The sequence below is a fragment of the Scylla paramamosain genome, chromosome 16, assembly GCF_035594125.1.
Source record: "Scylla paramamosain isolate STU-SP2022 chromosome 16, ASM3559412v1, whole genome shotgun sequence".
NCBI lineage: Eukaryota > Metazoa > Arthropoda > Malacostraca > Decapoda > Portunidae > Scylla > Scylla paramamosain.
In genome coordinates, this window is record NC_087166.1 from 17,408,109 (window position 1) to 17,434,102 (window position 25,994).

The window sequence follows — 25,994 nt, forward strand, 5'->3', positions numbered from 1 at the left end:
TAAAATCCCACGAGGGTCGACAGTGTCATCATCCCACAAAGAATGACGATGATTGAACCCTCCCAATAAAAAAGATGAGAAGGAAAAGTGTTTATAAGTTCATTCCTTTCGATACAGTGGGAGGCAGATACAGACTGTATAATGTATAAAAACGATTTATAAAAAACCTTAACAGCAACAACCTGCAGCGACGAGTAAATCTGCGGGTTCATAAAACCAATATCATTACGAACAACGATGGCAGTGCCACCGTGGTGGCCCTGACCAGAAATATGAGTGAAGAAGAAAGCATGATATCCAGAAGGACTAAAGTGAGTAGGTTTTCCGACCATTGTCTCTTGCAAACAAATGAAAACAGGCGAGAACCTAGAGATCCATACCCGGAGTTCTTCACAGGAGGCACGAAAACCGCAACATTTCCACTACAGTATCTTCAATTTTACTATTTTGAGGGGGTTTTCAGGGAAGCCCCAGAGAGAAGCTTCCCTTTGCCAACCTGAATAAGTACCTTACTCGGCCGGCGGAGCTTATCTGATATTAAGTTACTTGTAGGCGCAGAAAAGTTAATTTGTGTAACTAGTGTGGGGATAACTACCCGCACACGAGTCTCCGAAACTCCTGAAGAGACCGGAGGAGGAGGACTCCTCGATAAAGGAGAACTTATTTGGATGAAGGGCACATAAATCTTTTATATCCATATCATAACTGGACGAATCACTATGATTGATAACGTCTGGCTCAGGGACATCAGACACTCACTCAGGGATTTTTCTATGGGGGAGATAGGGGGACGCCCTTTAAGACTAGGGACTCAGCAGACCCTCAGGAAGGTTTCTGGTAGGAGTAAGGAGGAAGCGTGGGAGAATTGCTAGTAATTTAGTATGCGGCTGTGGCGGCTTAAAAGTCTTGGAAGTCGTTCGTGGTTGGGAATCCATGACGGCGTGTACTTCGGCAACATATACTTTTGTACGAGGAGTCTGTAATGTAGCTGGTAAAGATAGAGTGGAAAGCTTTGCTGAAGGTGTACTAGAGGGCTTGGTTGAAGATGCAGAGGAGGCGACACTTTCCAACACAGAAAACGTGTTGTAGACGGTAATATTGAAGGAGTGACATTCTCAATGGAACGGGAAGTTACAATTGATGGTTGAGAAAAGCAGAAAGGTGTTGCAGCCTTATTACTTGAGGTAGAGGTAGAAGAACTAGAGTGGAGGGAGGAGGCGTATGTATTTGCCCCACCATCTTTCTTTCTAAAGAGAAGTTCCCGCCTAGCACTACCAACACTAATGAATTGAGAATTAGCCAACTGAAGGATGTCCTGCACAAGATATCTATATCAATGTACTTCTTACATTGCCGAGAGCGTAGTGGATGAGCTTCCCTGCAGAAGTAATAAGGATATGATTCACATTCAGGAGTAGAGTGTCGAACAAGGGCAAAGCAGTGACCCCCCCTCTCTCCCAGCCACAACGCATCCCAGCCCAAACATCCAATCATCCAACACGGACGACCTCAAAAGGTGGCCCTTTTGTTTTTACATTGCCGAGAGCGTAGTGGATGAGCTTCCCTGCAGAAGTAATAAGGATATGATTCACATTCAGGAGTAAAGTGTCGATCAAGGGCAAAGCAGTGACCTCCCCTTCTCCTAGCCACAACGCATCCCAGCCCAAACATCCAACCATCCAACACGGACAACCTCAAAAGATGGCCCCTCTGGTGAGCGGCGCCATTGACCCGTACTGGCATCCTAACTCCGGGAACCATTTAGTCTTCTGATCCCTGACTGGCGACCTTGCTAGCAAGGAAGCCCTCCCCCTCTCAAATAATATGCCGGAGCAGTGGCCGAATCCCCTCTAGCCTCGCTTGCCAGCTCATAGGGGCACGCAAGCCCCCCCCCACTACGACAAGGTGGCTCCCACTAGGGAAGTGGAGTTAGGATTAACCCGTTGTGCCTTGTGAAAGATAGGGATCTTGTCAGGTTGCATTTTTTTTGTTTTTTTTTCTATTTGCCCCATAAAATGAAAAAAAAAAACTAATCGTTCGATATATATATATATATATATATATATATATATATATATATATATATATATATATATATATATATATATATATATATATATATATATATATATATATAGATAGATAGATAGATAGATAGATAGATAGATAGATAAATAGATAGATAGATAGATAGATAGATGAATAGATAGATAGATAGATAGACGGATAGATAGACAGATATAGATATAGATATCTTGGTGTAGCCAGGAATAATATTCCCTTTTAAGCAGACATAGTTAAAGGCAAGAGCGACCTCTGCGTTGTTCAGTTTTCTGTTGTATTTTCCGTTCGTCTGATTGATTATTTTTCTGTGAGTGGCAGGGCTCCAAGGAACTTTCCTTTTTTTTTTTTATCGTCAGCAACGTTTCGTTCCTCTTGGAACATTTTCAGGTTAATGATGTTCTATGTGAGCCAGCACCTATGCAGCGAGGAGGGAGCGTGCTGCTTGGTGGTGGGCTGACGGGCGATTCCTATTGATGAGGCACCGTCTTGCTGGAAGACTACCGGACGCTTCTTATTGGTGGAGCGCCGTTGTTTCAGCCTCTGTCCTACGTTATCTTGTGGGCAGCATTTGTAGATCTCTGAGTTGAGAATTTATTGAAGGTGATGTTTTTTCTATGTAGAGGGCTTCTTGTATCTTCAATCTTTTTTGGTACTGTTCCCTGTCTATGATAGTGGTGCCATTCTCTATGATGTGGCGGATGATACTTGTTTGATATTTGGTCCCGTAGTGTTCCCTGATGACTCTGGTTTGTAGATGGCAGGTCAGTCTTCTCGACAGTGTAGTTGTCTTTATCCTCAGCAGTGCATTTGTGCTTGTAGACAAAGTCAGCTGTCTGTAGAGACGTATTAGGTTTTTGCATTTTTTTTTTTTTTTTTTATGAAGAGTTGTGATGTTTTCTGGGTTTTGTAATATATGGTATGTGAGTTCGATGGCTTGATCTGTTCTTGATGGCGTCTTCATCCCCTTTAATTTGTGGACAAGTGGTTCTTGTAGAACAGCTTGTCTGTGGAGGTCTTGTGGAGGTGGATGTTCGGCGCAGGAGTGCCATTTGTTGGTGTTATTCTAGATGATTTCGTCCACTTCACTGTTCCTATAACCATTGTTAATGAAGACTTGTGATAGGCGTTGTAATTCCCTGTGTGTTGAGTTACAGGAGTAATGGGTGAGGGCACGTCGGACATATGCGTTGATAGTAGACTGCTGGTAGCGTTGTGGGCATTCGCTGTCTCCGTTGAGGCACTGTCCTTGGTTGGCACGAGGAGAAATCTGAGTTGCGCACGGTCACCAGCATGTCCAGAAGTGGCAAACGGCCCTCCTTTGATTCTTAATATGTGACGTTAAGGCTAGATGCTCTGGTGAGTCTTTCTTTCAGGTTCTGGGCCTCTTCTATGTTCTTTACCCGGACGGATATGTCATCGATGTAGCGGCAGTAGACTGAGGGCCGGTTGTCTTGCAATGTGTTGGTTTCAATTGTTCACATGAAGTTTGCGAAGAGAACAACTAGTGGACATCCCATTGCTACTCCGTAATTTCGTTTCTATATTTTGCCACGTGGACAAGTGAAGGGCGCTTCTCTGGTAGAGCTTGTCTTCTGGTATGTTGAGCTTCGGGGTGTCTTCATTACTATACTCTCTATCTAGGATGTACTTGATCGTTCTTTCTACTGGAACAATGGTGAAGAGGCTTTCGACATCGAGTGAAGCGATGATGTGGTCTTATGCTTGAGGGGAAGACTTCATTAGTTCCAGGAAGTCATGTGTGGATGTCAGTGAGTAGCAAGATGGGACGTAAGGTGTGAGGATCTCATTGAGTCTCTTGACTATGGTGTAGGTTGGTGTCAGGATCTGTGAGATTATCGGCTGGAGTAGATTTCCTTGCTTGTGATTCTTTATGTTTTCGTAGGAGTAGCCAGGGGAGAAATCCCCGGTGAGTTTGGGAAACTTTGGGACGTTAGGGATGGTAGGGTAGTTGATGGCAACTACCAAAGCGTTATTTTTTTTTTTTTATGTTCTCTGTTGGATTTCTTTTAATTGCTTCAAATTTCATGGTGTCAGAAAGAACAGAGTCCATTTCTGTCAGGTATTCTTCTTTTGCGATGATGGCGATGGTGGAGATCTCGTTTGTTCTTCTGATGGCGATGTCTTCTCGGGAGGGTATTTTGCTGCAATAAAATTTTTCTTTTATAAGATTTGGCTCCTGAACGAGCCTCTTTGAATATTAGCTTCATTAAGGTTTGAAGCTTGTAGGTTACTTAAGGTGTTAACTTTCCCAGCTTTTTTCTAGGTTTTGTATGTCCTCTAGGAGGACTTCCAGTTCGAGGTGTTTGCGGTGGTGCCGGGGTTTTGTCATGAAATGGCAATTTAAGCCATGGTTAAGCAGCTCCTCTTGGTCCTCTCTGAGATAGAGGTCCGGGATTAGGTTGATAAAAGGAGACTTGCGTTGTGGGAACTTTATGTTTCCACGGTTCAGTCGGGATCATTTTGCTATATTTCTGGCTTCGAGGCCTTTGCGATGTCGGGTTTTTAATCTGCTTAAATATTCTTCGACTTCTTTTTTCTTATCTTCGGAGATGTCCGTCTCTTCCATTTCTGGATGTCTTCTTGTAGTGTTGACTTTACTTCTTTGATGAGGCGTTGCTTCTCTTGCACTTGCGCTCTACAAGTCCTTTCGTGAACTTGAGAGTTATATCAGCGTGTCTGGCTTCTTCGTCATGTAGATTTGTCTTGGTGTAGCCAGGAAGAATATTCTCTTTTATGGAGACGTGTTAAAGGCAAGAGCGACCTCTGCTTTCTTCAGTTTTGGTTGTATTTTTCTTCTCTATTTTTTTTTTTTTTCTGCGAGTGGCAGGGCTTTGAAGAGCTTTCCAAAATTTGCAGTGTCACCGACGTTTCGTTTCTCTTGCAACATCTTCAGGCTAATGATGTTCCGTGAGGGCGAGCACCTATCTATATGCAGCGGGGGAGTGCGTGCTGTTTGTTGGCGCTTCCCATTGGTGGGGCGCCGTCTTGCTGGGAGACTGCCGGACGCTTCCTATTGGTCGAGCGCCGTTGTTTCAGCCTCCGTCCTGCGCTTTCTTGTGGGCAGGATTTGTATGTCTCTGATCAAGTCAACTCTTCTAATAAACTCCACGATGGATCAACAATCCTGATTAAAACTAACATAGGACATCGTATGAATAACGATTTCATATCTAACTTCACTGTAATTACGACAGAAATCTCCACCGTCACTATCAACATAACTACATCCTACCTCCCTCCTAGAAGACCTTACCCACCTTACCCTGACATTCATTCAATAGCAACCAAAAACATTCCCACTTACATATTAGGAGATTTCACCGCTAAGCATACATACCTCGATGACACTTAGAACAACAATGTCGGTATTGGTCTAAAAAAAAAAAAAAAATGTTAATATTAACGTACATCAGCATCTCGGCCCAAACTTTCATACAATCATTTCACATAACTCAAAAACCATCCCCGACATCATCTTTGGCAATAAACAAATCTATCATAATATCGATATCGAAGCAGGACCAGTTACAACATCCGACCACATCCCAGTAATCTTAACGGTAACCAGTAGAGCCATTTCTATCCCAACGCCACCAAGACCCTTCTGTACAAGTAGAATTGGAAACTGGGAAGGATTCAATACTACCATCCAGCAAAATATAAGCCAAGCTACTCCACCTATTCATGCTATGCCAACACAATTAGACAACTCAATAGATGCATGGTACAGCATAGTCACAGACGCTATAGAAGTAAACATATCAAAAACCATAAGAAGAAAAATTATCAAGCCCATTATTAGAGCTGGGCAGTTCCGCAAACACTTCCGCAAACTCAGAGTCTACAATTGCGGAAGGTCATTGTTTGTTTGCGGTAAAATTCCCGCAAATTTACGGATTTGCATTTGTGGAAGTACTTCCGCAAACACAAACATACCCGCGAAACATTCAGAATCATAAAGAAAACCAACAGTTCGAAGCATACAATGAAATAATAGTAGACAACTTTCTCAGCATCAACAAGGATAAATGCAGCCTATTTCCGTTTGCAGACCTTACTAGATTTCAATTAAACAATCACCTAACACACAAAATCACCCAAACTCAAGTCAAGAATATTATCAAGAACTTTAAAAACAACACACCAGGCAATAGTCACATCTCTAAACTTATCTTAAATAAACTATCAGAGGAAGCAATTACTACTTAACTGCAATTTACAACACCACATTATCTCTAGGATATTTCCCTATTGAATTCAGATTAGCTAAAATCATATTAATTCATAAACCAAATAAGATAGGCACCGATCCACTAGACCACCGTCCAATATCACTTCTAGAAGTACCCGGTAAAAAAAAATAATAATGATAATCAACAGTCTCAAACTAAGGAATTACCTTGAACAAAATAACATCCTATCCAACAATCAACACGGATTCCGTCAAGCAAGAGGCACCAAAAACAGCACTAGCCTTCACAACAGAAACTATAGCTGAGGCTTTAGCAGATAGGAAATAGTGCTACATAGTGTTACATGTCGTATCTAAGGACTTTGACAAAGTCTGGCTCAGTGGACTCAAATTCAAATCAATTAACTTGCAACTTCCTACAATTATAACCAAAATTCTCTACACTTTCCTAAAAAATCATATCTGCAGGCATCTCGATCGACAGCTTCCTCGGGCCACCCTTTAAGGTAGTATAGAGGTCCCCAAGCGGTGCTTTCTCACTTACATTGTATGTGCTCTTTACCTCAGACTTACCAGCACCCATTCCAGGTTCAACTAATATAGTATACGCCGACGACATATCCAAATTGTACACCATCCGTGCAAATCCAATAAAATTATGGCCAGAAGAATTCAAACTGATATAATCAAGATCAACAACTTTGAGAAAAGTGGAAAATGAAAACCAACACAGTGAAATTTAAAGTCATACCATGTGCTGCAAAAACCACAGAACCCATCATTATAAATCAAAATAATATCCCCTACTCAAAAGACGGAGTCATACTCGGACTAAAAGTCAACATAGACGGAATCCAAGGACATATCACTAACTACACTAAGAAGATTTTCAACTATGCCCGAGAAATTAAAGTTACATTTAGTAAAAGCATTTATCACTCCAGTTCTCACGTACCCATCCTACTCACTTAACACCCTCTCGAAAAATGCCTTGCTAAAACTCCAAAGAGTACAAAATAAACCACATTGTACGGTATCCATACACACACAATACGGGAAAACTACAGAGAAAAGCTAACATACAGCTGCTAAACATAATCTTACACCAGAGGGGGAAAAAACACAATGAATAAGGTAATGACAACCATCAGAGACGAAGACAGTAATAGGATAATAGTCACCAATGACATCCGAGAACAAACATGGTTTCAAAAATCGTATCTAAAACTAACTGTACCCGAACCACCACCTCTATATATTGGCTAAAGACACTCATACGTGCGCTGATGCACTTTCACTTATACTCCTGCACTTTTCCACATGGATGGGTCCGGATACTGGCTCTTGTCCGCCTTCTTTGCCGCGCCCTGAGTCGTTGGGAGGTGGAGTGGATTCTGTCAGTGTTGGCTGTTCTAGGCATGCTATGGTTTACCTCCCTTCGTTGAGCTACGTTCACTAGTAGGGACTGCAGTCTCCCTAGCTGCGGAAGGGGTGGGTGGACGGATGCACCTCGCCCCGAGTCGCTGGCACCGGTCTCGCCACAGGGATGTTGCTGACTGGGAGGGGAGGAGGGGTATGGATACTTGCGTTACCCACCCCACGGTGCATTTTACCATCAGCTGCCCGTGCCTTTGCATGGAGAACAAAACATCACACTAAACTACACAACACTTACAACTATTGTGGGGTGTGGATGGGATTCGTATGATAATTAGTCACAACGACCCTAAGTGTCTTGACACCCCCTCCCCTCAACAACCCTAAGTGCCTTGACAACCCCCTCAACAACCTTAAGTGTCTTGATACCCCCCTCAACTTTTTCTTCATTAACTTCTGCAACATTCGCGGTCTAAGATCTAATTTTCAATCTGTAGAACACCACCTCTCCTCTTCTAAACCTCATCTTCTTTTCCCCAATGAAACTCAGGTGTCTGAGGCAACTGACAGTAGCCCCTTTTCTGTTCCCTCCTACTTTTTCTACCTACATTTTCGATCCAAAGCTGGATGTTGCGTTTATGTGCGCATCTTCCGAGTTTATCACCATCTGGCTACGACTACAGAGTCACTCCCAAACTAAATTTATCTGTGCTGTATATCTCTCACCTAACTCCTCTAACTATAAGAAATTCTTTGACTACTTAATTCCAAAGTGGAGCAAATTCTGACTCTTTTCCTTTTTGCAGAGATTTCCATTCTTAGAGAATTCAATGTTCACCACCAGTGTTGGTTTTCCTCTCCCTTCACTGACCATCCTGGTGAACTAGCCTTCAAGTTTGCTATCCTCCACGACCTAGAGCAATTGGTGCAACACCCTACTCGTATTCCTGACCGTCTTGGAGATACGCCCAACATTCTTGACCTTTTCCTGATCTGTAATCCTTCTGCTTATGTTGTCACCCTTTCTTCTCCGGTGGGCTCCTCCGATCACAATGTCATATCTGTATCTTGTTCTGTCGCTCCAATCCTTCCTCAGGATCCCTCTAAGCGAAGGTGCCTCTAGCATTTTACCTCTGCTAGTTGGGGGGACCTGAGGAAGTATTTTGCTGATTTTCCTTAGAATGACTACTGCTTCCATGTCAGAGACCCGCCTTTGTGTGCCGAGTGCATAATAGAGATGATAGTGTCTGGCACGGAGGCGTACATTCTTCATTCTTTTTCTCGACCTAAATCTTCCAAACCTTGATTTAACACAGCTTACTGTCGTGCTATACATGATAGAGAGGTGGCCCACGAAAGATACTTAAGCTTTCCATCGCCAGAATCTCATGCACTTTATATTTCTGCCCATAATCATGCCAAGTCTGTTCTCCAACTAGCCAAAAACTCCTTCATTAACAGAAAGTGTCAAAATCATTCAAGACCTAACTCCCCTCATGACTTCTGGATTCTAACCAAAAATATCTCCAATAACTTTGCCTCTTCTTTCCCTCCTTTATTTCAACCAGATGGCACCACTGCTATCACATCTATTTTGAAAGCTGAACTCTTCGCTCAAACCTTTGCTAAAAACTCTACCTTGGACGATTCTGAGCTTGTTCCAACTTCTCCACCCTCTGACTACTTCATGCTACCTATTACATTTCTTGGCAATGATGTTTTCCATGCTCTCGCTGGCCTAAACCCTCGGAAGGCTTATGGACCTGATGGGGTCCCTCCTATTCTCCGAAACTGTGCCTCCGTGTTTAGCACCTTCAGCTGTGTCTGTCAACATCTACCTTTCTTTCTTGCTGGAATGCCTACATTCAGCCTGTTCCTAAAAAGGGTGATCGTTCTAATCCCTCAAACTACCGTCCTATTACTTTAATTTCCTGCCTACCTAAAGTTTTGAATCTATCCTCAACAGGAAGATTCTTGAACATCTATCATTTCACAATCTTCTATTTGATCGCCAGTATGGGTCCTCGGTGCGCAAGAATTTCTTTCCCTCCTTCCGCGGCCTCGCTGCACAAGACTTTCTTCTTTCTCTCACCCCTATTCTGTCCACCTCTCTAATGGAAGAATTAACCAGTATTCTCAATCATTCATCCCTTTCTCTGGTAATCTCTCTGGAACTCCCTGCCTGCTTCTGTATTTTCACCTTTCTATGACTTGAATTTCTTCAAGAGGGAGGTTTCAAGACACTTATCCATCAATTTTTGACTAACGGTTTGAACCCTTTTATGGGACAGGCATCTCAGTGGGCTTTTTTTTTTCATTGGATTTTTGTTGCCCTTAGCCAGTGTCCCTCCTACATAAAAAAAATAAAATAAAATAAATAAATAAATAAATAATAATAATAATAATAATAATAATAATAATAATAATAATAATAATAATAATAATAATAATAATAATTTGCATTACTTATTTCATCGATTTGTGTACTCACCTTCCGCTGTTCTTCTCTTCGCTCTTTTTCTTTTCGCGTCTCCTTTTCTGCTCACTTCTACGTTATTACTTTCATGTTTTATTTAACAGCAAGTTTGAGAGTGTATTCGTGCATGACTGTGTGTGTGGAAGTGATTCGTATGAAAAAGAAATGTTCGTCCTATACTTACCTAGTATATGACTAAACAAAATTTATATTCACCCAAATACTTAACTTATACTTGCCAGTGTCATATTGTTTGATCTGAATGGGATAATAAAACTAATAAAAGGATAATACTTTATTTATAAGAAATCAAAATTAAAATCATCGTCCTACAGCTCCATCAGACACTAACTAATGGGCATCCATCTGAAAATAAAACAAGGAAGAACATTAATAACCTAAATAGGTAAAACTTACCTGTTGTTGTCCTCTGGTATGCACCTGAAAAGAAAAACAAATAATAAATAAAAATACCTACAGACATCGGAACTAAGGCATGAACCACATTATCATAAAATTTTATGATGATATCCCCCCAACCAGCTCCAGACAGGTGAACATATTCAGATGTCAATCTAACAAATTAAGCAAAGCGGTTTGCCCGTCTTCTTTTATTCTACTTTTTTTCATCTTTCTTATCTTTACTTGCATCTTCATTCCGCCATTTCACCCCTCTTTCTATCCCCCCTGTCACAGAGCATCATTAGCTTTAAGATGTTCCAAGAGGAACGAAACGTCGCCGACACTACAAATTTTTTAAAGCTCCTTGGAGCCCTGCCACTCGCAGAAAAAATAAATAAATAAATAAAATAAATAAATAATAATAGTAAATAAATAAATAAATAAGTAAATAAATAAATAAATAATCAAAATGCAACGAAAAACTGAACAATACGGAAGTCAATTTTGCATTTAACCACGTCTGCCTAAAAGAGAATATATATATATATATATATATATATATATATATATATATATATATATATATATATATATATATATATATATATATATATATATATATATATATATATATATATATATATATATATATATATATATATATATATATATATATATATATATATATATATATATATATATATATTATTTCCACGCCATGAATTTCTAGTGTGACTACCATACGATTTTGATTCTTGGATTTTTCCCTTCTCAGAGCTCACGATATGAAAATACTGATTCGGAATTTTGTTTTTATATTTTAAAGCTTTTATTCTCACCTTTATATACACTTTCAATAACCCTGTAGTGTGTGTAATAAATAAGTACTTTTTTACATTACCAATGCCTATAAATATACAAGAATTGTACTTTCAAGAAAATGGCTGGATGTGCATCTAGCCACACACCATGTCTCAAGGCTGTGGCTACTACACCCGGGGCGCGTTCCAAAGAGGTTTACGACTTACGTAACACCCCCTCCCCACCTCGTTTGTGACAGTCGATTAGTTGGAGCTAACAAAAATGGCCGCCTACAGTGATCTTAACAGAAGAGCTCGCTGACGATCCTGTACTAGACGTTATGGACGTTATTCATATAAATTATGTCTTTAGAAGGTAAGAAGAGAGAGGAGAAGAGAGGTCACAGAATCCTGTGAGAGTCAGGTTTTATGATTGTTATCAACAATACCCTCCCGCGCCGGGGAAGCGCGGGAGGCCCTCTCCGGCCTACGTAAGGGCGCTTACGGGCCCTCTCCGGCCCGTAAGCTTCCGTTAGCTCACAGTGACGTCATCACCCCCCAAAAACACGTTCCGTAACGTTACGTAACGTTACGTAAACCTCTTTGGAAGGCGCCCCTGCTGTTACCAAACAGAACATACTATGAATTTTACAACTTTTTTTCCTTTCCGATTACTCTGAAGTTTCTTTTACTGTTACCGGTTACACTATGTAATAGAAAAATAAAAAAAAAAGTTATTTTGATCCTAGAAATTTGATTTTGTGGTTAATAGAATGGTTTTACATTTTTCTGTGTGTTATTTCATTGTAGTATGGGTTGCTATTGGTTTTCATGTCAGGTAAGAACCTTTGCAAAATTTCAGTTGCTTATATAATTGTTTTTGAAATGTTGCAAATAACTTAAAACAATGAAAGAAAGAATATAAAGTGTTCTAAAGATTTTTATTTTAATAAGATCATTCTTGAACTGACCAAATTTAACAAGGAATTTCTCATATTTTAAAATAATTTGCTTACATTTAAGAAATCTCAAATCTTCCAGAATGTTCTACCAGACATTTCAAGAAGTTTCTAGAAGATTTCAGAACATTCCATTCAATGTAAAAATTTCCAGAATATTCTAGAACTTACTAGAATGCAGTAGAAATATGTAGAAATATCAAGATTTTTTTTTTGAATGATTCAGAATATTTTAAAGTAGGTTCAAATATATTCCAGAAAAACTGAGAACATTCTGGAACACATTCTAGAAAGACTGAGAATTTTCTAGAGTACTGTTTGGCAATATAAAAGTAGGAGCTTGCAGACCACCAATCAATTCTGCTTTGGTTGCCTGAGAAGACGTATCACAAGAGGTGAAATAACATCAAGAGGCTGCAATCATTCTCCATATGCATTCTGCTATATATGTGGTCAATACATGAAGACAAGAGTAAAGAAGTTCTTTGTTACAGCATCTGGAAAAATGTGCGAAGTTCACAAAACATATTTTGCTGTTCCAGTTGGGGACCAAGAGAAGACTTGGGCAACTCATTTGGCTTGTGAGCATTGTAAGAGAACACTAGAAGACAAAATAGCTGTTAGTTAGTTTTTCAAGATAAGAATAAGAATTGTTAGTTTTTCAAGATAAGAATAGGAATAAGAATTAAGAAGAAAAATGAATTAAGTCTGAAGAAACTCGTTTTTTTTTTTTTTTTTTTTTTTTTTAACAGAATGGTATAGAGGGTAAAACAGAGCCATGAAATTTGCCATTCCTAGAATAGGGCGTGAAGCTACTGATCACTCAACTGACTGCTTTTTCTGCATGGTGGATCCTTCCAAACGCCGATCTGGGAAAAATGCACCTGCTGTTTTCTATCCAGACATTTCATCTTCCATTGTACCAGTATCACACAGTGCTGATCTTTCTGTACCAGCTCCTTCAGAAAGTCGTCAACTATCAGAAAAGAGCAACAAGTCAGAAGATGAGCTAAACAGAGAGGAAGACTGTGACATCACAGATACAGATGTAGTTAGGAGGAATCCTTACTACCCAAATCAAAGAGACCTCAATGAGCTCATCAGAGATCTTGGTTTGACAAAGTCAAATGGTGAACTTTTGATTTCAAAGCTGAAGTAATGGGATTTACTTGATGACAGCGTGCAGGTGACCAGCCAAAGAAAAAGACACAAACATTTTTCCATCTTCTTTGCAATGGAAGATAGGCTATGGTACTGCAATGATGTATCAGGTTTGTTTGATGCTATTGGAATTGCTTTCAGTGCAAATGAATGGAGACCCCTTCAAAAGTCTGAAAAGTTGTACTTCTGCACAATGGAAACAAATAACCATCTCAGCCTCTTGCTCATTCTGTGCATCTTAAGGAGGACTACAGCAGTGTAAAGTTTCTACTGGACACTTTGAACTACAATAAGTATGGCTGGGACTTCAAGATGGTGGCTTTCTTGATGGGGCTGCAAGGAGGTTATACCAAGAATCCCTGTTTTCTTTGCCTTTGGGACAATAGAGTAGCACATTACCAGAGAAAGCACTGGCCTCCAAGGACTGACACTACAGAGGGAGCACACAATATCAAACATGAGCCATTGATGAATCCTTAAAAGAATTTGTTTCCTCCACAACACATCAAACTGGGTCTCATGAAACAGTTTGTTACAGCTCTTGACAAGGAATCTACTGCCTCCAATTATCTTCAAAACTTCTTTCCCAAGCTTTCAGAGGCACAGGTGAAAGCTGGTATCTTCACTGGAACACAAGTAAGAAAAATAATGGAGTGTTCAGAATTTCTACAGAAGCTCACAGAAAAGGAGGAAAAAGGTTGGGAGTGGTTCATTGCTGTAGTACAGAGCTTTCTTGGCAACATCAAGGCTATATGGAACTGGTTGAAACTTTAATGAAAAGCTATTGTGAAATGGGCTGTAGAATGTCCTTGAACGTCCATATCCTAGATGCTCACCTCGACAACTTCAAGCAGAATATGGGAGCATATTCAGAGGAACAAGGGGAGAGCGTCCACCAAGGTATAATGAACTTTGAACAGAGATATCAGGGATCCTTCAATGAAAACATGATGGAAGATTACATTTGGGGGTTCATACGTGAAAGTGATGTGTTGTATTCACGCAAATCAAGAAGAAAACTGTTCATTTTTAATCCTAAAAACTAGTTTCAGAAATTTTTAAGTAAGTTTTGGGTCTTTTGATTTTTTTTTTTCATTTTTTTTCTATACAAACATGGTGAAAATGGTGAAATTTAGCTATTTTTGTTGAAAAAAAAAAATCATTCTAAAAGCCATAAAAGCAAAGTTAGATAGGAATAATGGACATTTTCTATTATTCTTCAATGAAAAGAGTTCGAAAATAACACTCGTTTGTCAAAGGCAAAAATCGTGTTACATAGTGATAGATTTGAGAAATAATTTCTTAGGAGAAAGTAACTTAATTTTTTTATATGATGATTTTTGGGGAAACGCAGCAGCCCGCCCTGTGTAGTCAACTCCGCAATATTTATAACCAAAATCTTTATCCCTATCAAATACCGTATCATAGGGCGTACGTACATGGGCATCGAAAAAAAATAAATAAATAAAAATAATCCCCAAATATGTTTCAGTTTCTACAGAAGTATTCAGTCCATAATAACTCAGAGCCTAAAAGATAAGTATGTATTTGAAAATATTCACTCCTGACTCGTCATAATATTCTTTGTTACTGTTAGTGACATGTCTTATATATACAAACAAAACTGAAGGCTGTAATATGGCTCAAAAAACGAAATCGTATATATACGTACTAAACACTTCCCTAAGAGGTATGTATATATGCGTATTAAACACTGTACGAGGTTATACTTAATATGGAGATTATAAATAAGAGGAAAGAACATGCAGCCAAGGGGAAGGAGGTAAGAGTAATGAAATGTAGGAGGTAAGAGGAAGTTAGTAAAGAGAAGAGACACTGAATCTAAGAGTTAAAATGGAGAAACTTGGAGGTTTCAAGATGAATCATTCTGAAGTTAAGAGGGAGATTGGGTTTGAGGAAGATTAAAGTAGATGGAAGTTGATTTTTTTTTTTCTAAGTTTGGATTGCAGAAAAAAAAAAACGAAATAGGAAATAAGAGGAAAAAAAAGTTAACATTTAAGAGCTGAGGCTTCTTTCACAAGGGCCACTTACAGGACAGCTTTATGACTCGCGAGTAATGCTTCAGCACCACTACTCACGCGCGTCGTTAGCGCTGCTAATGTAGCTATAAAGCCATGTTTAAAAAATTATTGAATTGAATTGCGCATTAACTTAAACGCTGGCGAGGCTGCAACTACGTGATTGCTACAGTTCATTGCAAAGCTTCGTGAACAGCAGTGATACTTTTTGCTGCTGTGAAGGCAATCAGTGATCGTAGCTGCTAGCGTAAATCTCTATTAACCGCAGTATTCACTGTCAGTGGCGTTGCTGAAAACCCTTAAATGGCCGATTTTAAGAGGCTAAAAGAAATGATGTTGGAGTTAAGAAGTAATGAAGAAGATTCTGGTATTCAATTATCATAAACAGAAAAGTAGATTTTTTAAAATTATTTTCGGATAATTATAACAACGTCAAAGAGATTACACAATTATTACTTGAGTTATATCTCTAGCCCTTTCGTATCCCGACCAGATTTAAATTTTCCCGATCGTTGGGTTGACATGTACATTTAGTATAGAACTCTCTATACAAAGCTTAGCTCCACCTTGCATGTCACGTTACAAGTAGATACCAATACAAACGACATTTACCATACCTTTTCTTGTTGAGAGATGTACAAGATAAGTATAGGCTTGTAACTGATATCCTGCGGATATTGAAGTTGGAAAACAACAACTATTTACATTGTTTTCTGTAGACTAGCTGGCGCCGCTAGGCTATAGGTGGGATAACCACCCGACAAATTTTCTTTAAATTCTTTTTTGAAATTTGCAAATTTATTTATTTTATTTATATAGTTTTTTTTTATATTTTTTGGATTTTTTATTTATTTTATTTTATTTTATTTTATTTTTTATTTATTTTAAATGTTGATAACTGATGATTTAACAGTACGAAGAGACCGTTGGTGAATGGACACTAGAGATACAGTCCCTTATCATGCCATGTCTGACACACCACTGCGCGTCCTCATAAATTACGTTGTATAGTGACGTTTAAGACATTCCCCTTCATCATAGTTGTCAGTCTGTGCCGTATTTTGATAAGAGTTTGTGAATTTATTTTATCATACTTATATATAAATTTATTTATATTTTCACTATGGTCCACTGTACTGTCTTCATATGTACTCATAATATTTTAATTAACTAAATGTTGATAATTGGATACATTTTAAATGATAATGGTAAAACATGATAAAAAACAAAAACTGAAATATGGTAATGCTCGTTATGTTATGACAGTTGTAGTTGTTAGGTTTGCAGTTAACAATTAGGATTTTTATCAAGTTGTGCTAGTCTAAGCTTTGCCATCGTCGTTTGTTTTCCATGTATCTATCTTCTTTATCAGCGCATGATGAATGGTTTACCCTAAATCAAAGGGCGACCTCTTATTATATGGTGCGTGCACAGAGAACGCTGGTTTTCTCGCTCGAACAACCAACGCTGATCGGCGCCGACCCACGCCAAGAATTATACATCATATTATAAACAAGTGCAGAAGCATTCACAGAGGATACTAAGCTGGCTGGAGCGTGTCGGCGCAGGCAGCCTACTTCTACCAGCTTTATTGATTCCTCCAGACCATTGTTGCTCAACTCGCACGAATGGACGTCTGGCAAGATGGACATTTCATTATGTCTTTCTTTCTGGTAGAGTTGGTTTGCTATGCCATTTATACTAGGAGGTGCTCAATTTTCTTGAGAATGTAATCAAAGATATCTTCGTTCACCCATGTATACTTAAAAAATCTTCTTGCCTTTCTTCTTTCTTTTCCTTTAAGTTTTGCATGAGTACTCTCGAGCAATATTAGCTCTTCATCAGACGATGAGCTTTTCATGTTTACTACACAGCTGGTGAATCATAACCGACAAATAAACTTGCTATCGTGTCCCTCCCAGCGCCGGTCGGAACATATTACCCGCGTCCTTTGCGATCACTACTAACGCCGGTGTCATGTTCGTAACTGTCCCCTTGTACGTAGCTGTCCACTCTTTGTTTACAAACAAAAAGCGGGCTGCTATGAGCTCTTTATAGGATGTATTTCATAACTTATTTTGACAATCTTTTAACCAAGTTTCCAGCCATGTTATTGTAGATAACAGCAGGCAGATATAATTATGAACACGCCTTTATTTGTAAACATTGGGTTCTGAGCATGCATGGTTCGTGGGCGGATAGCAGCGTACAAGAGGACAGCTAGGAACACAACACGCTGTCAAAATAACTGAAGGCTTGGTTAAAAGATTAGCTAAATATAGAAGTGAAATAGACCCTATAATGTGTCCACAGCAGTTAAGCTTTCGTTTGTAAACAAAAATCGCACAGCTACTAACACAATACCGGAAACCAGCGTGGGTCAGCACTAATCGGGGCCGGTTGCCCTCGCGAGAAATCCATCGTTCTCTGTGCACGCACTCATGCTCAGCAGACATAGGTCTTTCTTAATATACGTAGTATATTGTAGTCTTTCAATCACCAATATATGGTGTTATTTATCTCAACTATTTTGAGAGTTAAGCTGAGTTTGCTGTTAAGAGTTGGTTATGAGATATGAGAAAAAAAAAAAAAAGGAATGCATCTTTATAATGATAAATACGTTATTTGCAGATGTACACGTGGCCTAGAGAAAAGCAGTCATGTGGAGGAATGAGACGGACATGAACGGCTATCACAAGGATGATTCCTGCAATGAAGAAAATTTTGAAACATCTACATACCAGTGTAACGATATGAAGGATGGACCAGTATGTGTATGGCTATTTAAGTGACGGAAATGGTGAATGTTTTATAAGAATATGTATTGCATGTATAAGCATTTTGATCTCATCACAGGTGCACTAAATCAGTAAAGCCTTATGAAATTGACGCCAGCAAACATTATGAAAGGCAGAAAGGGTATGCATTTTATTTTTTTTTTATTTTATCTTACCTATTTATTTATTCGTTTATTTATTCATTTATATATCCATATTCTTTTTCCTCGAAGCTAATGTATGTGTGTGTGTGTGTGTGTGTGTGTGTGTGTGTGTGTGTGTGTGTGTGTGTGTGTTTTATTTGAAATTTTTTCATCCTACTTCAACTTCTGGATGTAATAAGCTACTGTAAAAAAAAAAAAAAAAAAACTTCACTCACAGCAAGCAAACAATTCTTTATTTTTTTGATGGTATCCATTTGAAAATTAATGGCTCCGAAATACAAGTAATAGAAGCTCTTCACAATGAAATCTAGTGACAGTGATTTTTCTTACGAGGGACAACGGTTCCCAACGGCCCAGAGGTTCCCAAAGGGATCAATATTTATACTCTGAGGTTGACAGGATCATCTACGGGTCAATAAATTGCGAGGAGATCGAAAAAAGGGTTAACAAAAAAATGGTTCGTATTAAATACTACTACTGCTACTACTACTATAACTACTACTACTACTACTACTAATAATAATAATAATAATAATATTTGGTTTATTAATCTTGTAGTCTTACAGTCTTACAATCTGAAATTCCACATGTTACATACTTATATACTAACATGCATACTACAGCTTAATTAAGTATACATTTTAACCCTAAGGAAGTACCTTACAGTTTGATACCGTGGCTGCCAAATAGCAGGATAGGCCCGGGATGGTCAGGCCACCCCGTTTGTATTTTGTTTCAAGAGTTTGTTTCTCCTGCCTAGCATCGGGTCACAACTCCCGACTTAACACTAGGTACCTAATCACTAGAAGGTGAACAGGGGCTACACTATAAAGAAGTCTGCCCAACGACTTATGACCTGACATGGGATTCGAACCCGGGCCCTCCCGAATGTGAATCGGGCGCGCTAACCACTGCGCTACCAGGAAAAGTCAGTTAGTTTTAAGTTTTGGGGTCTGTGGTTGTTAAACTCGTAGAGCTCCACTTCACAGTGATTCCTGAAGTTGAGTTCATAGTACGAGAGCACACCGCCTCGCACTCTATAGAGGAGTTTAGGCAAATATTTCCCAACCTTGAAGGAAATATATCCCAGTGCGAAATTCTCTATAGAAGAGTTTAAGCAAATATTTCCTAACCTTGGAGGAAATTTACCTCTGTGAGAAATTCTAGCAGTCCAAGGGAGGAAATCTATTAGATAAATAAGAAATACTAGCTATTAGCTGAGAAGTAAAAAAATAATTGACTGCGGCAATTTTTTTTTAATACGATATCAAAAAGAAATACATATCAACGTTTATGCAAGGATTGCCTTTAATAGTAACTTTGTACGATAATTAAAAAAAAATTACATAATGTATTTCACAATATGATAATTTATTTTTCAACTTGGTAGCACTGCTATAGCTTCGGCGGGTAATGGGTTCAGTTATAGCTGCAAGACTCATCAGCTAATAACAGCGGCGGTTGCACCACTGTCTCTATCTTTTTTTTGTGTTCTGAGAGTTATTACTTTTGTCCTTGTCTATATGAAAGGTTAATCGAGAGAGGTGGTCTTTCTAAGGGTTTTGTCCTGTCACTTACTCTCTTTCCATTGTTCATCAATGATCAGTGATCAAGCGTATTATCCTATCCACACATACGCACTTTTCCACGTATTTTCCTAGATGTCCAACTCTTCACGAATCAAGCAACTCACCCAGAGAAGCCACAGAACGCCTGACTTCTGATCTCTCTTAAATTGTTAATGGGGCTGAGGAAATATGTGTTAGTCAGTGCTCCAGAAGAACAATTCTGTATCTTGTCCTATCGCTCCAGTCCCTTCTCAGGATCCCCCTAAGCGGAGGTACCTCTGGCACCTGATTCTCTGGCCTCTGATTTTCATAGGAATGAATACTGCTTTCGTGTCAGAGACCCGTCTCTGTGTGCCGAGCGCATAACAGAGGTGATAGTGTCTGGCATGGAGGCGTACGGTACGTTCCTTGTACCTTGGTTTAACACCGCCTATTCTCGTGCTATACATGACAGAGAGGTACAAAAAGGTACTTGAGCCTTCCATCACCAGAATTTCATGCTCTATATATTTCTGCCCGTACCCATGCTAAGTCTGTTCTTTAACTAGCCAAAAATTCCTTCATTAATAGAAAGTGTCAAAATCTTTCAAGATGCAACTCCCCTTAAATTACTTTGCTTCTTCTTTCCCTCCTTTATTTCAACCAGATGGCACTACTGCTATCACATCTATCTCTAAAAGTTGAACTCTTCGCTCAAACCTTTGCTAAAAACCTTACCTTGGATGATTCAGGACTTGTTCCTTCTTCTCCTCCACCCTTTGACTAGTTCATGCTACCTGTTAAAATTATTCGCAATGATTTTTCTATGCCCTAGCTGGCCTCAGAAGGCTTATGGACCTCCAATTGTTCTCTGAAACTGCGCCTCCTTGTTTGTACCTTGCCTAGTCAAACTCCTTCAACTCTGTCTGTCAACATCTACCTTTCCTTCGTGCTGGAAATTTGCCTACTACATTCAGTCTGTTCCTAAAAATGGCGATAGTTTTAATCCCTCAAACTACCGTTATTTTGCTTTAATTTCCTATCTAAAGTTTTTGAATCCATCCTCAACAGGAAGATTCTTAAGCACCTATCACTTCACATCCTTGTATCTCATCGCCAGTATGGGTTCCATCAAGGCCGCTCTACTGGTGATCTGGCTTTCCTTACTGAGTCTTGGTCATCCTCTTTTACAGATTTTCGTGAAACTTTTGCTGTTGTTTTAGGCATATCAGAAGCTTTTAAGAAAGTCTGGCACAAAGCTTTGATTTCCAGTCTACCCTCCTACGCCTTCTGTCCTTTTCTCTGTAACTTCGTCTCAAGTTTCCTATCTGACCGTTCTATTGGTGTTGTGGTAAATGGTCACTATTCTCCTAAAATCTATTAACAGTGGTGTTCTTCAGGGTTCTTTCCTGTCACTCACTCTCTTCCTATTATTCATCAATGATCTTCTAATCGAAACTTCTTGTCCTATCCACTCCTACACTGATGATACCACCCTGCACTTTCCCACGTCTTTTCACAGACGTCCATCCCTTCAGGAAGTAAATAATTCACACAGGGAAGCCACAGAACGCCAGACTTCTGATGTCTCTAAAATTTCTGATTGGGGCAGAGCAAACTTGAGTGCCTCAAAAACTCAATTCCTCCATGTATCAACTCGACACAACCTTCCAGACATCTCTCCCCTCATCTTCATTGATACTCAACTGTCCCCCTCTTCTACACTGAACTTCCTCGGTATGTCGTTTTCTTATAATCTAAACTGGAAATTTCACATCTTATCTAGGTAAAACAGATTCTATGAAGTTAGGTGTTCTGAGACTTTTCCACCAGCTTTTCTCACCGCGCCCACCCCAGCTGCTAACTCTGTACAAGGGCCTTAACCGTCCATGTATGGAGCATACTTCATGATTTTTTTTTTTTTTTTGGAGGGGTGGGTTCCACTCATACCGCTCTTTTACACAAGGTGGAGTAAAATGCTTTTCGTCTCATCAACTCCTCTCCTCTAACTGCCTCTTTCTCATCGCCGCAATATTACATCTCTAGCTATCTTCTGCCGCTATTTTCATGTTAACTTCTCTTCTGATCTGGCTAACTGCATGCCTCCCCTCCTCCCGCGGTCTCGTTGCACAAGTCTTTCTTCTTTCTCTTACCCCTATTCTGTCCAGATCTCTAACGCAGGAGGGACATCGGTCAAAGACACCAAAAATCTAAAAAAAAAAAAAAAAAAAAAAAAAAGCCCACTGAGATGCCGGTTCCGGAAAAGGGCCCGAAGCGGTGGTCAAAAATTGGTGGTGTCTTGAAACCTCCTTCTTGAAAAAATATAAGTCATAGGAAGGTGGAATTACTTTGTATAATACGCCTTCATATATATATATATATATATATATATATATATATATATATATATATATATATATATATATATATATATATATATATATATATATATATATATATATATATATATATATATATATATATATATATTTTTTTTTTTTTTTTTTTTTTTTTCATGTAGGAAGGATACCGGCCAAGGGCTACAAAAATCTAATAAAAAAAATGCCCACTGAAATGCCAGTCCCATAAAAGGGTCAAAGCAGTGGTCAAAAATTGGTGGATAAGTGTCTTGAAACCTCCCTCTTGAAGGAATTCAAGTCATAGGAAGGTGGAAATACAGAAGAAGGCAGGGAGTTCCAGAGTTTACCAGAGAAAGGGATGAATGATTGAGAATACTGGTTAACTCTTGCGTTAAAGAGGTGGACAGAATAGGGGTGAGAGAAAGAAGAAAGTCTTGTGCAGCGAGGCCACGGAAGGAGGGGAGGCATGCAGTTAGCAAGATCAGAAGAGCAGTTGGCATGAAAATAGCGGTAGAAGACAGCTAGATATGCAACATTGCGGCGGTGAGAGAGGGGCTGAAGACAGTCAGTTAAAGGAGAGGAGTTGATGAGACGAAAAGCTTTTGATTCCACCCTGTCTAGAAGAGCAGTATGAGTGGAACCCCCCCAGACATGTGAAGCATACTCCATACACGGACGGATAAGGCCCTTGTACAGAGTTAGCAGCTGGGGGGGGTGAGAAAAACTGGCGGAGACGTCTCAGAACACCTAACTTCATAGAAGCTGTTTTAGCTAGAGATGAAATGTGAAGTTTCCAGTTCAGATTATAAGTAAAGGACAGACCGAGGATGTTCAGTGTAGAAGAGGGGGACAGTTGAGTGTCATTGAAGAAGAGGGGATAGTTGTCTGGAAGATTGTGTCGAGTCGATAGATGGAGGAATTGAGTTTTTGAGGCATTGAACAATACCAAGTTTGCTCTGCCCCAATCAGAAATTTTAGAAAGATCAGAAGTGCAGGGTGGTATCATCAGCATAGGAGTGGATAGGACAAGAAGTTTGGTTTAGAAGATCATTAATGAATAATAAGAAGAGAGTGGGTGACAGGACAGAACCCTGAGGAACACCACTGTTAATAGATTTAGGAGAAGAACAGTGACCGTCTACCACAGCAGCAATAGAACGGTCAGAAAAGAAACTTGAGATGAAGTTACAGAGAGAAGGATAGAAACCGTAGGAGGGTAGTTTTGAAATCAAAGCTTTGTGCCAGACTCTATCAAAGGCTTTTGATATGTCCAAGGCAACAGCAAAAGTTTCACCAAAGTCTCTAAAAGAGGATGACCAAGACTCAGTAAGGAAAGCCAGAAGATCACCAGTAGAGCGGCCTTGACGGAACCCATACTGGCGATCAGATAGAAGGTTGTCAAGTGATAGATGTTTAAGAATCTTCCTGTTGAGGATAGATTCAAAAACTTTAGATAAGCAGGAAATTAAAGCAATAGAACGGTAGTTTGAGGGATTAGAGCGGTCACCCTTTTTAGGAACAGGTTGAATGTAGGCAAACTTCCAGCAAGAAGGAAAGGTAGATGTTGACAGACAGAGCTGAAAGAGTTTGACTAGGCAAGGTGCAAGCACGGAGGCACAGTTTCGGAGAACAATAGGAGGGACCCCATCAGGTCCATAAGCCTTCCGAGGGTTTAGACCAGCGAGGGCATGGAAAACATCATTATGAAGAATTTTAATACGTGGCATGAAGTAGTCAGAGGGTGGAGGAGAGGGAGGAACAAGCCCAGAATCGTCCAAGGTAGACTTTCTAGCAAAGGTTTGAGCAAAGAGTTCAGCTTTAGAAATAGATGTGATAGCAGTGGTGCCATCTGGTTGAAGTAGAGGAGGGAAAGAAGAAGAAGCAAAGTTATTAGAGATATTTTTGGCTAGATGCCAGAAATCACGAGGGGAGTTAGATCTTGAAAGGTTTTGACATTTTCTGTTAATGAAGGAGTTTTTGGCTAGTTGGAGAACAGACTTGGCATGGTTCCGGGCAGAAATATAAAGTGCATGAGATTCTGGTGATGGAAGGCTTAAGTACCTTTTGTGGGCCACCTCTCTATCATGTATAGCACGAGAACAAGCTGTGTTAAACCAAGGTTTAGAAGGTTTAGAACGAGAAAAAGAGTGAGGAATGTACGCCTCCATGCCAGACACTATCACCTCTGTTATGCGCTCAGCACACAAAGACGGGTCTCTGACACGGAAGCAGTAGTCATTCCAAGGAAAATCAGCAAAATACCTCCTCAGGTCCCCCCAACTAGCAGAGGCAAAACGCCAGAGGCACCTTCGCTTAGGGGGATCCTGAGGAGGGATTGGAGTGATAGGACAAGATAAAGATACGAGATTGTGATCGGAGGAGCCCAACGGAGAAGAAAGGGTGACAGCATAAGCAGAAGGATTAGAGGTCAGGAAAAGGTCAAGAATGTTGGGCGTATCTCCAAGACGGTCAGGAATACGAGTAGGGTGTTGCACCAATTGCTCTAGGTCATGGAGGATAGCAAAGTTGTAGGCTAGTTCACCAGGATGGTCAGTGAAGGGAGAGGAAAGCCAAAGCTGGTGGTGAACATTGAAGTCTCCAAGAATGGAGATCTCTGCAAAAGGGAAGAGGGTCAGAATGTGCTCCACTTTGGAAGTTAAGTAGTCAAAGAATTTCTTATAGTCAGAGGAGTTAGGAGAGAGGTATACAGCACAGATAAATTTAGTATGAGAATGACTCTGTAGTCGTAGCCAGATGGTGGAAAACTCGGAAGATTCAAGAGCGTGGGCACGAGAGCAGTTTAAGTCATTGCGCACATAAACGCAGCATCAAGCTTTGGATCGAAAATGAGGATAGAGAAAGTAGGAGGGAACAGAAAAGGGGCTACTGTCAGTTGCCTCAGACACCTGAGTTTCAGTGAGGAAAAGATGATGAGGTTTAGAAGAGGAGAGGTGGTGTTCTACAGATTGAAAATTAGATCTTAGACCGCGAATGTTGCAGAAGTTAATGAAGAAAAAGTTGAGGGGGGTGTCAAGACACTTAGGGTCGTCGACGGAAAGGCAGTCCGACCTGGGGACATTTATGGTCCCCTCCCCAGATGGGGACTCCGAGGCTGGTGTAGGAGTCGCCATGATTTTAAAATTTTTGAGTGAAGGGTGTGTTTGTTATTAGGTGCTTCTAGTTTTGTGTGGAGGAAGAGAGTTGTCTTTAGAGGGCAGGCTGTGACTACCCCCCTTGTGTTGTGAGACACAAAGGGAAGTGAGGTCACAGCTGGGTTTAATGATAAGTTCACAGCACCCCCTGAACAGTGCTTTAGACCTCAATGGGAGTAATTATCGTTTCGGCAGGTGTCTACTGCCTCCTCCATCCATCCATGTATTTAGTAGGCAGTACCCTTCAATTTGCTTCACAGATAGGAATATTTATTTATCTTAGAAATATTTTGCCTTTGATGGATTAATACTCTATACTTATCCCAAAATGAGATCCACTCAATAATATTTTCTGAAAATTTTGGTAATAGGATGTTAGGTTGGCCTCTCATTGCAGAATTATGAGGGTTTTATTAGTTAAGTTATTTCTTAATAGTTCCAATTGATCTTCAAATTTAGCAAAATGTTCGCTGTATTTTAATTCCTGTTGTTCATAAGAGCTT

General features: G+C 39.8%; 1 protein-coding gene and 1 non-coding gene across 6 annotated transcripts in view; one reads left to right on the forward strand and one right to left on the reverse strand.

Annotated features, from left to right (window-relative positions):
• The window catches only part of LOC135108114 (rho guanine nucleotide exchange factor 38-like), a 152,562-nt gene that overhangs the window by 12,851 nt on the left and 113,717 nt on the right, over positions 1–25,994 (forward strand). For 3 of the 5 annotated variants that reach the window (XM_064018799.1, XM_064018801.1, XM_064018800.1), the window contains exon 2: positions 18,123–18,259. The exons of 1 other annotated variant lie outside the window; for it this stretch is intronic. In XM_064018799.1, the coding sequence (XP_063874869.1) occupies positions 18,152–18,259 (108 nt within the window). In that variant the 5' untranslated portion in view covers positions 18,123–18,151. Of the gene's footprint in view, positions 1–18,122; positions 18,292–25,994 lie in introns of those variants that run through there. One more of the 5 variants, XM_064018802.1, reaches the window with a different exon arrangement.
• On the reverse strand, positions 19,285–19,363 carry Trnav-cac (transfer RNA valine (anticodon CAC)). The gene has a single exon. It is a non-coding gene; the product is annotated as a tRNA-Val (tRNA).